General features: G+C 50.7%; 1 protein-coding gene across 1 annotated transcript; it reads right to left on the minus strand.

Annotated features, from left to right (window-relative positions):
- Nucleotides 1–309: 309 nt before the first annotated feature.
- On the minus strand, nt 310–14,419 carry MRPL37 (mitochondrial ribosomal protein L37). Its single transcript, XM_041770774.1, has 7 exons — nt 14,002–14,419; nt 10,608–10,791; nt 10,398–10,513; nt 7,366–7,551; nt 5,319–5,476; nt 2,153–2,356; nt 310–528 (listed from the first exon to the last, which is right to left on the minus strand). The coding sequence occupies exons 1-7, from the start codon at nt 14,345–14,347 to the stop codon at nt 451–453; spliced, it is 1,272 nt and encodes a 423-aa protein (XP_041626708.1). The 5' UTR covers nt 14,348–14,419; the 3' UTR covers nt 310–450.
- Between the last annotated feature and the right edge of the window lie 95 nt (nt 14,420–14,514).

Genomic DNA, 14,514 nt, shown 5'->3' on the forward strand with positions numbered 1-14,514 from the left:
TCCGAGTCCCAGGAGAACCCAGCAGGCATCAGAGAGAGCGTATCACGTGGCAGATGCTACACATACATCATCTACGGCCTTCGAAACAAGGGAGCTCATGTTAACCTCAAGTTTCAGGTGAAGAAGATGAAATCCAGAGACAAAGATGCTTATCTATAGTCAAGATGGGCCATGGGCAGGGAGGGCTTAGGGTGGGCCAGGTCAGGCCCCAGGGCCGCACGCACACGCAGGCAGGCTCACAGTGTAGCCGCTGTGCAGCTACGGGCGCTCTTCCTGACAGCTCCCCACACCAGGCACGGGCTCCAGGGCCCCAGAAGCACTCTTTATTGGCAGCCAGACCAGTAGGCTGGAGGAGCACTGAAGTTCCGGCAGGCCGAGCACTGCTCTAGAGGCAGGATCTTCTGCGTGAAGGGGGACGAGGGGGCTTCAGACCTCAGGTCCGTCCTTGGCTTACACAGCACCATGCAAATACAGAGCTAAAAACTTCCTGAACGTCTCTGGCTGGAAACCAGTTGGCCCAACAGGTTCCTGGAAAGAACACAGCCCGTTAGGATCCTGCTAGTAGGTTTAATGACAGCAATGAAAAGAAAGGTTGGTTTTATGTAAATCCTAAATGCCTGGATAGTCACTGCCACCTCCTCACGCACAAGGCGGGGGGGCAGCGGGGAGCTGGCACTGATGGCTACACGGCTGGGCTGGGGGACACAAAGCACTCCTGTTGGTTCCAGCCAGAACGTGTGCTGGCACTGTCCTCATCCCCTATCCCTCTCACTGCAACCAGCGGTCTGTTGCCCCCTTTGCATCCCCAAATCATCTCTCACTACTTCACACACATTGCTCAGGCCCCTTCTCTCTGTGCTGCACCTGTGCCCAACAGTGGCTTGAATCTGGCTCTGCCCTCAAGGAGCTCACAGCTAGATGTTCCAACAGTGATGAGAAAAGCTGATAGGCCTCACAAAAGAGGTAGGGAAAGATGCTCAGAAAGCAGGGGAGAAGGTCTTCCATACAAATGACTGAGTCTTAAAGGGCAAGTAGAATGGCCAGAGAGAAACAGCAAAAGCAGGCTGCCTCCCAAAGAGGAGTACGTGCACCGGTGCAGAGCGGAACGTAGAAGGGCCAGGCTGAGGCCAGGGCCTACACGGGGGGCAGGAGCCGAGGAGAGGTGTGGAGGAGCCATCTGACTAACCAGGATGTGTCTGCCGCTAAGTCAGTGTTCTAGAAGGGAGAGCCCAGAGAGACACGTAGGAGAGGAGAGCAGGGTAAGAGCAGAGGGCAGAGGTGGCTGGTGTGGGTGTGGCTGGCACACAAAGGTATCCAGGGCCCAAGAAAGAAGAGGGCCCAGAGCAGAGAGGCGTTTCCTGCACAGAAACAGCACCGACAGATGCGGGAGAGGTAACAAGGCAGCTGACAAGCCCATTTTGTTCAAAGGCCCAACACCAGTTCCACGCAGCACACCTGCTCAGGCCGTGCAGGACCCAGGACACAGCCGGCACCCCTATTCCATTCTCTCACAGCCCCTGACGCTGTCCTGACCCTTCAGTGCGCTTATCACTGCCTGATGTCACATAGTGAATTTAGACATGGGGGCTGCACAGAATGCAGGCCTGGACTCTGGCAGCAGAGCCCTGGGGTCTGACAGTCACAAGGCCATGGGACGAATTCCACGTCCGTGGGAAGAAATGAATGCCTTGTCCACAGGCCCTGCCTCCGAGGAGCTTGGAGCCCAGTTTGATGGAGGAGAAAAACCTACAGAATAGCAGCGGGATTGTGCTATGATGGGGGAACACGGGCTATAGGGACCCCACCCCGAGGCACTGCAGTGAGGCCAGCAGTGGGTGGTGGGTCCTTCCACTAACCCTGGAAGGACAAGGAGAGAGAAATGGAAGGCAGGGGGAGAGGGGAGCAGCAGCACCCAGTAAGGCCCAGAGGGGCGCTGTGAAGAGCTGGGCATGCTGAGTGCACAGGGAAGCAGGAGGGCAGCGGAGGACTGGGCAGGGCCCAGGGTGGAAAGGCACCGTTCTAGCGGACAAGTCCTCCAGGTAGAGATCCTGGGCAGGAGTCCCTAAAGCCAGAGTCCCCACCCCTGGCTCATTCTGGGGAAACTGCGTAATGGCCCTGTTCTAATCACCAGGCTGGAGATGGCTAGACTTACCACAACCACCTTCTTTTTGATCACTGGGCGACACCAAAAATGCTGATAGAGGAGCTGGTCCGAGTCCACCCAAACCAGATTCTTGACGCCGTCATTAGACACCAGGTCTGTGGTGTTCAGCTGTAAAACCAGGAACTGGAAGACGCGTCCATCGGTGCCCACACTCTGCACAACAACCGGCTGCTCCAAAACCTTAGTGTGGTTCTGAGAGGAGAGGGGGACGAGTCCATCAAACCAGCAACAGCCGGGGTGAAGAGCAGCAGGGAACAGGCAGCTTCTAGTTCCGGCCTCTACAAATGCCTGCCCTGCTTAAGGTTCCCATGACCGGGCAATGGTAACAGGAGGAGGAGCTCAGGGCACCATCCAGGGCAAGGCCGTCCCTCCCTCCCCCAGCCTGGCTCTGCCTGACCCGGGCCTCCTGGTTAATAAGCACGTGACAGTAATTCCTGCCACGGCAGGGCGGGGGGGGGAGGTGAGGACAGGCCAGTGGCAGAGCACAGGAGGTGATGGGAAATTAAGGACGGGGAAATCCTTCAAACCCACCGTGGTACCTAATGGCGGCAATAGTGACCTCAGTTCCACCAAATGTTAACCTGGAAGGTCAGGTAATATATGACCTTACTCTGCTCAGCTCTCAACTGCCTGACAGATGAGGAAATTGAGACTTGTCTGGTGGCATCACACGGACGTGTGGCCCCAGGAGGCAGACTAGCCAGTGCCTCGCTCCAAAGGGCTTGGCACTGCACAATGCCCGGGACCTGCAGGCAGTCGCCTGACCTGAGCTTTGTGCCCCCGGCAGCTCTGAGAACATGTTAGATCCCTGGCATGCCCACACCACCGTGCCAGCACCGGGCTTTCACCTGGCAGCACATTTGCTGATGATCCCTTCAAATCAGCACTACTTGGTAATAGTAATGGTAGCAACCAGCTACTGCAAGCTTCTCGTGTGCCAGGCATCACACTGGTTCTATAGCCACTGGTAATCTCATGAATCCAGCAGTCTGCTCCCATTTCACAGACGGGGAAACTGAGGTTCAGTACAAGGTTGCCCATGACAGGTGAGCCAGGATCAGATGCCACGCTAGGAAATCACTGAAAACCCTAACATTGTAGCTGACACTTAACATCCCATGATATCGGGTGGTAGTACCTCTTTTCATGCCCAGGAGTGTCCCGTGTGGATGAAAAATTATACGTTCACCCCACTGAGCCTTTCCAACAGTCCAGTTTGGTGATGGCTACCTGCGGGACAGACCCAGTAGGCAGGCCCCATGAAGCAGAGCATCCTTGATTCAAAAATGCTGCCTACGTTCACCCCTCCAGAGCTGGACGACATTAGGAATAGCTAATGTCAGACCTTGGCGTGGGCCACACTGGGACTGTTGGCCTTAGAAATACCTGTTCTTAGCTGCATGAGAAATAAATAAAAAGAAAAGTACCTCTAAGTGTTAGCTGAGAATTCTGTATTGACTCTTATCTCCCTCTACAGATCAATAAAACTGCAGGTAGTACATAAATTTCTCAGCAATTTTACCTTTTACACGGAGGCACTTCCCATAATTGCTCAACTTCACATCCCCAGGAATAATTTGTACCTGGAGGGGGTGGGGGAGGTCTCCTCTCCTACCCAACCGGGTGGCAATTAGTGGTAGCATTGCTACCCATGCTCTGCTGGCAACAGCTGGCACAGAAGCTACAATGAGCCTGCAGACCGGGTACCCGGCATGCGACTCTGTCTGTTTCCTTCCCCTGCCCCAGAGTTGAGAGGCAACACATCTTTTGAAGCTGGAGGGACCAGGGCTCCAATGTTTGCTTCCCTACTCAATAGCTATAGGATCTTGGGCAAGTCACCTAATCTTCCAGAGCCTTCATGAGTACGTAGTCAAGGAATGGAAGACAACCTTCAAGGACTGGAAAGACAAAAAAGGTAACATAAAGATGTAACAGCTGCTGATCTCTTGGCTGTGACACTGGGAAAGGTACTTAGCTTCCTGAACCTCAGTTTCATCTGTAAAATGAAGCTAATGGCACCTGCCAGAGGGCTGCTGTACAGATCAAACAATGCAGTGGTTCTCAAATTTTAGGGCTGTGTTTTTCAACATTGGGCTTATTCCAGCATCACCTGGAGGGCTTCTTATAACACTGGTTACCTGGGCCCCACTCTCAGAGTTTCTGATGCAGTAGAATTTGTACTTCAACAAGTTCCCAGATGATGCTCATGAGCTAACCCAGGACCATACTTTGAGAAACACTGATCTAAAGAATCCTCATTAAATGTCTGGCATGTAGCAAGGTCCAATCCACTCCCTATCTCATCTGGCCAACCACACCTCTGCAACCCCACTTAGATCTCAGATCAAGTAGGATGGGAAACAGGTGAAACAGAACATCATGAGTCTCCTCCTGGAGGGCCTCAGACTCAGGAGCTGGCAGCTCTCAGCCCTCCCCCAACAAACACACACACTCCCCACCCCCCTACCGCCCCCCACCCCAGGATCCAGTGTCCAGGCCTGCTGAAGAAATCCCATACTGTTATTTTTTACGGGAGGCCTTTGCTCCCAGGGCAGGCTCTCCCCCATTTTGGGTAGCTCTGTGGGACCACCACTCAGCCTGCATTCTCCACCATCCAGGTCCTCAAGCCCTCCTCTGAGAATTAAGGGGCTATCACCAAGTGGTATCTTGGTCCCTGAACCTGTCCTCTCTTGGCAGACAGGTCTACATCATCTCCTCCTGCCCAATGGAGCCTTGTGCTCTGGTTCTGCTATCACAGAATCAAAGGGGTGTACAAGAGCACAAGTAACTCAAGCCTTAGGAGCCAGGCACACCTAGTTCTGACCCTTTCCCCACCAACTCACTGCTATGTAAGGCTGAACAAGCTGCTTAGCCTCTTTGCAGCTCAGGGGCATAAATGGAAAATGGGGATGATAAAGAAACCTTGTGGGCTATTCTGATCAACAAGTGAAGTGGCTTATGGAAACGACAGGCAGGCACACAGCAGGCCCCAGGCAGATGTCAGGGTATCTCCGTAGGGTGGATAGAAGCACCTGTCCCTAGAACTCCTCAGTCAAGCAAGGAATCCATTGTGCCTCCCTCCTTTCTTCGAGCAGTGTAAGGCCGGAAGTCAACATCACATAAGGTAGCTCGGTGGTCTCCTCCACATACATACCCCATAAAGGCGCCGGGCCTGAACCAGGGCATTGCCAAAGGCAAACAGGATCATCTTGGCTCGCAGCTGGTCTGGTCGAAAGCGATGTGGTCGTAAATTGGCTGTCTCCAGGAAATACAAGGTGTGGGAGTAGGGATAAGGATAACCCTCCTGGAATCCTGCAAGATGCATAATCAGGTAGAGGAGCAAAAAGGATCATCAGCTTGTCCCAAAGCCTTTAGAAAGTCACCTCACCTTGGCTCAGTGCCAGGCACTACAGAGACTCCATAAAGGCAGATGTTATCACTACAGCTCGGGGGATGGCAAACTTCAGCCTGCCTGCCAGCCAAATCTGGCCCCCCGCCTGTTTTTGAAAATAAAGTTTCTACTGGAGCATAGCCATGCCCACTCATTTATACAATGTCTCCAGAGTAGCTGTCACAGAGACCATATGTGGCCTGTAAAACCTGAAATATTTACTATTTGGCTCTTTATTGAGAACTTTGCCAACCTGTGTCAGGTCATTCCTGTGGGCTGACTCTAACTCCGCCCTCTTTCTCACTATTCAAGCACATAGAAGACAGGGATGTTAATAGGAGAAAACCTGAAAACTAGAGTAATTATTTTTTTAAAGCAAATCATTTGCAAAATTCCCTACTTAATTATTAGCGATAAGTGACTCGCTTCATACTCACAAGTGATCTGCAAATCCTGGCACTGAGGATTAGAGCTTAGCCCTTGTTCTCCCCAGCCACACCCCTGCCAGGCCATCATTCTTGTCCCCTGCACAGCTAAGAGTAAACTCTTGGTAGGCTGGCAGCTTCTGGAATGAGTAACCTGGGTTAGTGAGAGTGGGTGAGGAGGAGGAAGAAGCTGAGAAATCATGGGCTCTGAAAAACCCAGACGCAAGCACTACTTGAGAGCAACACCCTCCCTTGGGCCACCGTCTTGGCTTCAGCTGCTAGCACCCCATGCAGCCAGCCTGAGACAGGCTCCAGGTACAGCCAGGTGCCAGGGACAGAGGCCAAGGGTCACTGCCTTTGAGGGGTTCAGTCTGGGGGGCCCCACACGAAGGGACAGGTGAAGATGGGGGCAGAGTGTGTTGGGGGCTGAGAAAGGACAGAGGGAGGGGCCCTGATGACCAGGAGGACCCCAGAGCATTTCTGGGAAGGAGTGACTCCAAAGATGAACTACTGAGGTGGGGACAGAAAGAGGCAGCCGGCCACAGACCCCAGTCAGGGGAGAGAGGGCACGCCAGAGCCTAAGGTGAGGAAGGGCACAGTGTGCTGTGTGTAGCTGGACAGGGCAGGGGTTGTGCAGGGACAGAGAACAGCCCCCAAAACCCTCAGATGGTAAGCTGAGGAGTTCCACCTGTACCCAAGAGGCATGGGGAGGTAGGCACGCAGGGAGGAAGGCAAGGGGCAGAATCTGTCTTTCAGAAGGGTGGCTCTGGAACTGGGAACCAGATGGACTGAGAGGAAAGAGCCCAGGTCAGGTTGGCCGGCTAGCTGGGAGGTTGTGGCAGCAGGCTGGGCCTGCTGGAAGCTGTCACCGTGGAGATGAGGTTAGAAGGCAGGCACTAGGACTCCTAGGGGCGGACTAGAGGGCACGAGCCTGATGCTCCAGTTTCTGTTGTGGTGGCCAGAGGGGTAGTGGTGTCTTATTCCATGGAGTTTAGATGAATAGTTCCATCCAAGGCCTGTAGGGCTTCCTCTGTCCTTGTAGGAGGTCGGCCAGAGTTTACAGGGTGCATAGAAAGAGGGGCGTCTTTCAAGGGACTTGTGAATAAAGGACTTGGCGCCTGGCCCAGAGCCCCTCAGCCACCCATTACAACTCTGATGTAACAGTTACCTCAGGGATCAAAAGCAAAGTCAGCCTTTGAGCAAACCCCTTAGATTCCCTGAGTCTCATCTTCTTGCCCACAAAGTGGGGATAGGCTGCTACATGGCTCTTAGGAAAAATGCGTGTGAGGTGCCAAGCACACAGTATTCAGTATGCTCCTTTCCTTTGGAAAAAAGTGCATCCCTCATCTCCTCACTGCCTGGAGATACGAGGCTATGACACTTACCCGTGTTGTCTTCCACGTCATAAACATTGCATTCCTGAAGGTCAATAGTAGGAGATATGGGATAGAAGGCCTCAAGAATATGATTTTTTGTAGCTTCCACCTCCTCTCTGGAGGCAATGGCAGGCAGCGGATCCTTGCTGTTCAGTCGGGCTCCACTAGGACCACAGACCTGAAGGAGAAAAGACTCTAAAAAGAGGAGAGAGACAATCAGTCTACCCTGGTCTAGAGCCTTCATCCTGCCATGTAGCTCAAATCTTAGTGCCTTCCTAGCTGCTCAGCCTGATCGCAGAAAACAAAACTCTGATCAAGATGCTGACAAGGGGACCAACCAATGCCCTCTTTTTCCTGTGTTCCCTCACCAAAGAGCCCTGAAGCCTGGCAGTCTCTGTGGGTTCCGGGCTGCCCCACCCAGTTCTTCCCAAGCACCTGCTCTACGCTGGGGACCAGAAATGATTGAGTTACCCTCTGCTCTCAAGAAGCTTCCTAGGTAGTAAGCGCATACAGAAGTATGAACCATACTCCGAGACAGAAGAGATGGGGAAAACTGACCTCCAGAGGCCTGGGATGCTTCCCAAAAGCGGATGCTTTTAAACTAGTTTCCGAAGGATGGATAAGAGCAGAGTTGCTCAACTTCAGCAGTATTCTCATTTTGGACTGGATAATTCTTTGGTGAGGGGAACTGTTCTGTGCACTGCAGAGTTCTGGCAGCAGCCCTGGCTCCTATCCACCAGTTGCCAGTACAACTCCTCCCTGTTCAATGAAAAATGTCTCCAGACTTTGCCAATTCTCCCTTAGGGGGCAAAACTGCCCTTGATTGGTTAACAGTGTGCCCAGGCAAGAAAAAGGAAAGAAAAACATTTTAGTTAAGGAAGAAGAACATGTGCACAGAAGCACATGAGCACAGAGCACAGAAGTCTGCTCCCCCACAGCAGTTTACTGAGACAACCCAGGTGATTAGGGCATGATGTGGGAGGGGGGACGGAGAATTGAGGGAGGGAGGTGACTAGAGACTAAGGCTATTAAACTCAGGAAAGGAGCCAAGCTGTCTTCAACAACTGACAGTGAGGAAAAATCAGGCCAGTCAGAAGCTTCACCTGTGACGGATCAGCCTATTTGCTACACAGCTGTTAAGTTTATGAGGAAACACAGGCACATCGGACAAATCAGCAAAGCTGCCACTGCAAGTGTGTGCGCATGTCCCTCACAGAGATCCCCACAGGAGGCTGTGTGCCACCAGGCAAAATGTGCCTGAAAGGCTCCCTGAGAATGGCCTCCTGAAATTTCTCCATGGGGTCAAATCTTCCTCTGAAGGCGCTTTGGGTGTTTAGAAATAAGTGATCACAACGCAATGGTAAGAGATCAAGGGCAATGATCTTCTATGTCCAAACGCTGGTTTGGTCAACAGCACTGTCATCTAATTAGCATGCGGTCTCCCTCACTGGGTGTGTAAAGCACTACTACTACATCTGTGCATGGATAAACTCTGATCCACTTATTAAAACGTACCCACACCTCAAGAATAGTTTTCTAAAGTATTTCCTGTTTCCTCACATATAATCTGCAAGAAGATAAATGTGCCTGGACCTCTCCTAACCTTGGGTTTTAGATTCTCCCCGCAGACCACTCTAGTGTGGTTTCCAATTCAATTCCCTCCACATCCCTCCTCCAGTGACAGCTCCAAATGGGGCAGTTTAATTAGAGGTAATAGTTGATGATGGGCCAACAAGTACTCCTCTATGAATGAGGTTCATAATTTCCTTAGTGATGCCATTACCTCTGCATAGCTGACTCCTTGCCAGGAAGCACATACTCAAAAGGGGCAAGTTGGGAGAAACCTGATCAAGCAGAGGTCCTGAAAATCCCAAATCATTCCATAGCTGGTTTCCCTGCTCCAGATTTCCACCAATGAGAATACTGGTGTGCTTCCAATATCCTAAGACACTTCAGAGTGGTAATCACCCATCCATCCCTTTAGTCAGCACTGCTCATGTGCCATGAACTGTTAGATGCCATGTACAAAAATGAGTAAGATGTGGTCCCTGCTGTCAGGAGTTCAGTTTAGTGGGGCAGATGGAGAAGACATTAGAGAATTCCAATACAGTACAACAAGTGCTCTGATAAAAATAGGTATGATGGGCAGAAGGAGCGCAGAAGCAGACTAGCTAACGTCTGCATTCACATAGGAAGGGGGCTGAGCCTTGCAGACAAGAATTTAGCCAAATGTGGAAAGTAGAAAAAAGCACTTCAGACAGAATGTACAGCACAGTGCAAAAGGTGTAAAAGCTTGATGCCAAAAAGCTGCAAGTGGCTGACGTGTAAATTTGGCCCAGAGGTGCAGTGGGGGTGGGGGTAGTAGAGATGGACAGAAGATCAGAAAGTCTAGCTGGTAGCCAAATCAGTGGGTCGCATCCAATGATAAATGGTTTGAGATCCTGGGAGGCAGTGAGGGATCTGAACAGGGGAGGGAAGTGCAATTTAGAAAGATTACTCTAGCAGCTATGTGGAAAATGGATTTGGAAAAAGAGAAAAGCATGAATGGAGCAAGAAGGCTCTTACAATCAAGTATGAGCTTTGTGAAGGCAGAGACTGCCTGTGCTTTATTACTTCTTTTCTTCAACATTTAGGCACTCGCGGGCACTCAACAGATACGGGTGAATTAAGTCATGGGAAGAAGTGATTAAAGACAAAAACGTCTGAGGAGCACCTGGGGCTCAGTTGGTTAAGCGTCCTACTCTTGATTTCAGCTCAGGTCATGATGGCAGGGTTGTGAGATTAAGCCCCACTTTGGCCTCTATGCTAGGCATTGAGCCTACTTAAAGATTCTTCTTCTTTCTGTCCCTCCTACCCCCCAAAACAGGTTGGTCTGGTCTGTGGCTAATGATAGGAGGATGTGTCTGAGCCTACAAAATTGGTCTGTGAAGGATGGAAATGAGCACAGGTATGGACGTGGTGATGGTAAGCTGTTAGTGGGGCTAAGAGCAGAATGATCAAAAAAAACAACAACAAAAAAAACACACACCAAGATGACCAACCTCGATTCCAGGTAGTGGAAAACGTGTAGTGTTTGGCATAGATCCGCCTCGTCAGAGAGGGATGCTTGAGAATCTGGGATTTACACAGCTGTATCAGACTGTCCACGATGACTGGACTTAGAAGAAAGAAGAGACATTTGGAGATGTAAAGCAACAGGTTGACTCTAAGATCCACTGACCAGAAATCTTATTGCCTTGGGGGAAACTTACCAGTAGGCCTCCCTCTTGGGGGTGTCTTCAGTGGAGTGCCAGAGACGGGCATGAGAGATCACATTCAGAACGCGTTCATCTTGGTTCTCTATATAGTTCTTTGGATCACTGACCAAGCTAAGCACTTTCTCGGGAAGGCCTTCTATTAACTTGGCCTTGGTAAGCCAGAGGGCCTGCTTCACACCTTTGGGGTAATCAGTCACAAAAAAAAAAGAAAAAAGAAAAGAAAACGATTCTGTAGGAGTTGCTTAAGTCTGACAGTACCATCTTGGGGAAATGTCTGCCTTGGGAGAATCAGGATTTGTGCTAGGACATCTGAGGAGTCAGAACTAAAATAAGAGTGGAAGCCAGGACAGCCAGATTTCAACTCAACTTCAGGACTAACTAATGATGGTCAACAGCTGGCTGAGGTGGTGCGTGCCTGCCCTGGAGGGATTCAAAAAGCGGCAAAGGTGGCTGGGCTCCTAAGGCTGAATCTTGCGGGAAAGAGTCTGTCTGTTGCCTGCAAGATTCAGACTCCAGACTATATGCCACCATTTCAAATCCTAGGTCCCTTTATTAACCCACATCCAAGGCCCTGATTGGAAAAGCCCGTGTCTACCAAATATACTCCATTTGTTAGGTGTGGGCCAAGGATTAAGCCCATGTTGCTTTATCAAGGGAAAATAGTTTTTGTTAAATAATGGAAATAACTTAAGAGACCATGAATAACTTGAGGGACCCTGAGTTGGGGAACACTGAAACATAATCTTTCACATCTCACCTAACCCTGAGCTTCTATAATGAGCTATCTTTAAGCAGATTTTTGTATGCAGAAGCTGTATGAAATGCATTGCTGTTTTTTGTCGGAAGGATCACACGTTCTATTTATTACACAGGATCCTCCCTGGCCTTACTACCAGAAGGTTGGGGTTTTCCTGGGATAGCATGGTTTTGTCTTATGGACATAGTGAGCCTGCATAACTGAAAATGTTCTTCTCTATAACAGGAGTCAACAACTTTTCCTTAAAGGGCCAGATAACAAATATTTTCAGCTTCTCAGCTGTACATTGTCACAATTCCTCAACTCTGTAGCAATGAAAACAGCCACTTACAAGTAAACAAGTGGGTGTGGCTATGTTCTAATAAAACTACAGAAACAGGCAACTGGCCTAGTCAGTTGACCCTGTCTCTGTACCATTAACACGCTGAGAGCCAAGTTAAGGGCTCCCCTTTAGCAAGCAGAACCTCACAGGATGGATTTTTTTGTATTCACTTCACTGTTTTATTTTTTCTTTGTGTGGATTTCCTCACCTCCATGTTTTTAATTTAATTTGGCTGTGTTGTAAAATTTTTGTAAGATGCCTGAAATACTTTTCGGGAAAAGATGTAATATAAATAAAGAAAAATAGATTGGATTCAGATTGCTTCATTTTTAAACGTTAAGGACAGTTACTGTCAGTGGGATGGGCTGCAATGCCAAGAAAAACTCCCTTACTTCACCTTCCCCAGATCGGGCTTCCCTGAGGGAAGAAAGTGCCCAGCACTAGGAACCTAAATTATGCATCAAATCTACATACCAGTCTCCTACCGTCAAAACAATGCTAATACTGTATTCTTCTCCATGAGTGTAGTTACAAGTTAATGGCAGGCTGGTGACTGCTTTGGTTAGTAGGCTACTTGTGCCAATTGGGAAAACACCAGTTTCAGAGACATATTTTCATTTGTAAAGCTATGCCTAGGATTAAATGGAGCCTAGGATACTTTGAAGGAGAGTTTCTCAGGCAACTTACTTTGCGCTAATAAATGAAATGCTATGAGGACAGTAAGACTTCACTTTGAGACTTATAGGACCTGGGAAATACAAGCGTTTAGAACAGTACCTTCTGGATTTTGTGGTGTAGCAGAAAAACCACGGGACTGGAGTCAGAGTTTGAGTTCTACAATGCCACTTTTCCTTAAACTTGACAATGGATTAAAAAATTGAGATTTTTATGGTTCACTAGTATATGAATAATATGTAATTGTTAGAGCTGCCATTTACTGAGCATCACCATCTATCCTGTGCCAGGAACTTTATCTCTAAATCTGATGGGATTTTAATGGAACTGGAGGATGAAATTCAGAGACTTTGCTTCAAGTCACATACCCTGTAAGTGATGGTGTGGAGGAAAATCTGAGTCTGTCTGCCCTACAGCCTGGTCATGTTACCAGGGTCACTTAAGGGTGGGATGCCTGGCTTGCTCAGTTGGTAAAGCATGGGACTCTTAGTCCCAGGATTGTGAGTTTAAGCCCCATGCTGGGTGTGGAGCCTACTTAAAATAAATTTTTAAAAAAGGGGAGGGGGACGCCAAGTCTTGTGAGGTCCATTTCAGCATTCTGATAGGGCAATGGGAATGTTTAAATACAAGAAATTCAGCTTTCAGGAATGGGTTTGAGTGGCTTCAGAGGCTGGCCAGTTGACTTACTCCCCCCCCCCCCCCCCCCCAAATCTAGGATTTATTCTTTGGTTTAGTTTCCAAATCCTGCCAGGCGTCTTCCTTTCCTAACTACTCTTTGGAAAATAACTGCTCCCACTGACCCTGAGACCGTTTTGTGTTTTCAGAACCTGCTCTACTTCCACGTGATTAAGGGACTAGGGAAGAACAGCAAGAACAGGGACAGAGACTCTCAACAAACGAGCCCCTCCCTCCCGCCTCCCACGGACTCTGGAAAATAACTTCTGGTTTTACTCTAGACACAGACTGGTTTTATTCGGCTCAGGCATTTTGACCTGTTCTTAGTGAAAGGGGTGCAGAAGCAGGCCAGATGGCTTTTAGGTCCAGATCCCTTCCTGGAAACATCTCAGTTTTGACCTCTGACAAAGGAGGGCGACCTAGGAGACCGGAGACAGAGCCCTGGCTTCACCATTAACCCAGAGCACCTGTGCCCACAAACCACGTCCCTCTCTGTCACCTTCACCAATCCTGCGAAAACAGGCCAGAGGCCAGGAGATTAAGCATGCTTTAGCCTCCCTCCATCTAATTCTTCGGTGTACAGGTACGTGTCAGGGCGTTAAGAGCTGGAAGGGTCAGTGTGGACCACCTAGTCAGAACCCCGAGCTCACAGAAGAGGCCGGCTCCCGAAGATTCAGCCACTTGCGCCGAATCACAGAGCTGGACGGCAGAAGCCGGTCTCTTCCCTTGGCCACTCCACCTCTCTAATCCTGCCTCACACGGGAGCAGCGCTTCTCATCCCACTTGGGCTCGAAACCCTCAGAGGACGTAATCACTACCCATTTCGCAGACGGAGAAACCGAGACCCACGAAGTTTCAAGGCCACAGGGGGCTGGGGTCAGTGCTGGGCGGAGGGACGGGGGACGAGGGACGGGGGACGAGGGACGAGGTCCCCTCCTGCCCGTCCTACAGGGCCTCACCCTCCAGGAGGCGGCAGCGCTGGTGGAAGACGTAGCAGACCCGATCCTTGTACAGCGGCTGCTCGTGAACCGGAGTCGGGCGGCGGAACTTTGGATGCGTCCAACCAGGGTCCCAGGGCGGGAAGACCGGCCGCGCCAGGCCGGGCATGAAGTGCATCTTCCCCGCGTAGGTGATGGGCTCCAGTCCGGGGATGTCGTACACCCTGTTCAGGGGCCGAGGCTCGGGCTTCCGCGTGGAGCGCACGCCCCACTCGTACGCCCCGCGTGCCGGGGCCCCGCAGTCCCCAAGGCCGAGCCGCGCAGGGCGAACCAGCGCCCGCCTCGCGGGCCCCGACGCCAACGCCATGCCAACTCGGTCCCCCTCACGCCCTCTACCTGGACGCCGCCATGTTCCCACGCGCAAGGCGTGCTGGGAGCGAAAGGGGCGGGGCGCCAAGCCTCGTTTCGTGAGTGACAGCCACTTCAACCAATCATAATCGAGATTTCCTAGTCTTGCCCCACCCCACAGGCTAT

The sequence above is a fragment of the Vulpes lagopus genome, chromosome 10, assembly GCF_018345385.1.
Source record: "Vulpes lagopus strain Blue_001 chromosome 10, ASM1834538v1, whole genome shotgun sequence".
Lineage (NCBI taxonomy): Eukaryota > Metazoa > Chordata > Mammalia > Carnivora > Canidae > Vulpes > Vulpes lagopus.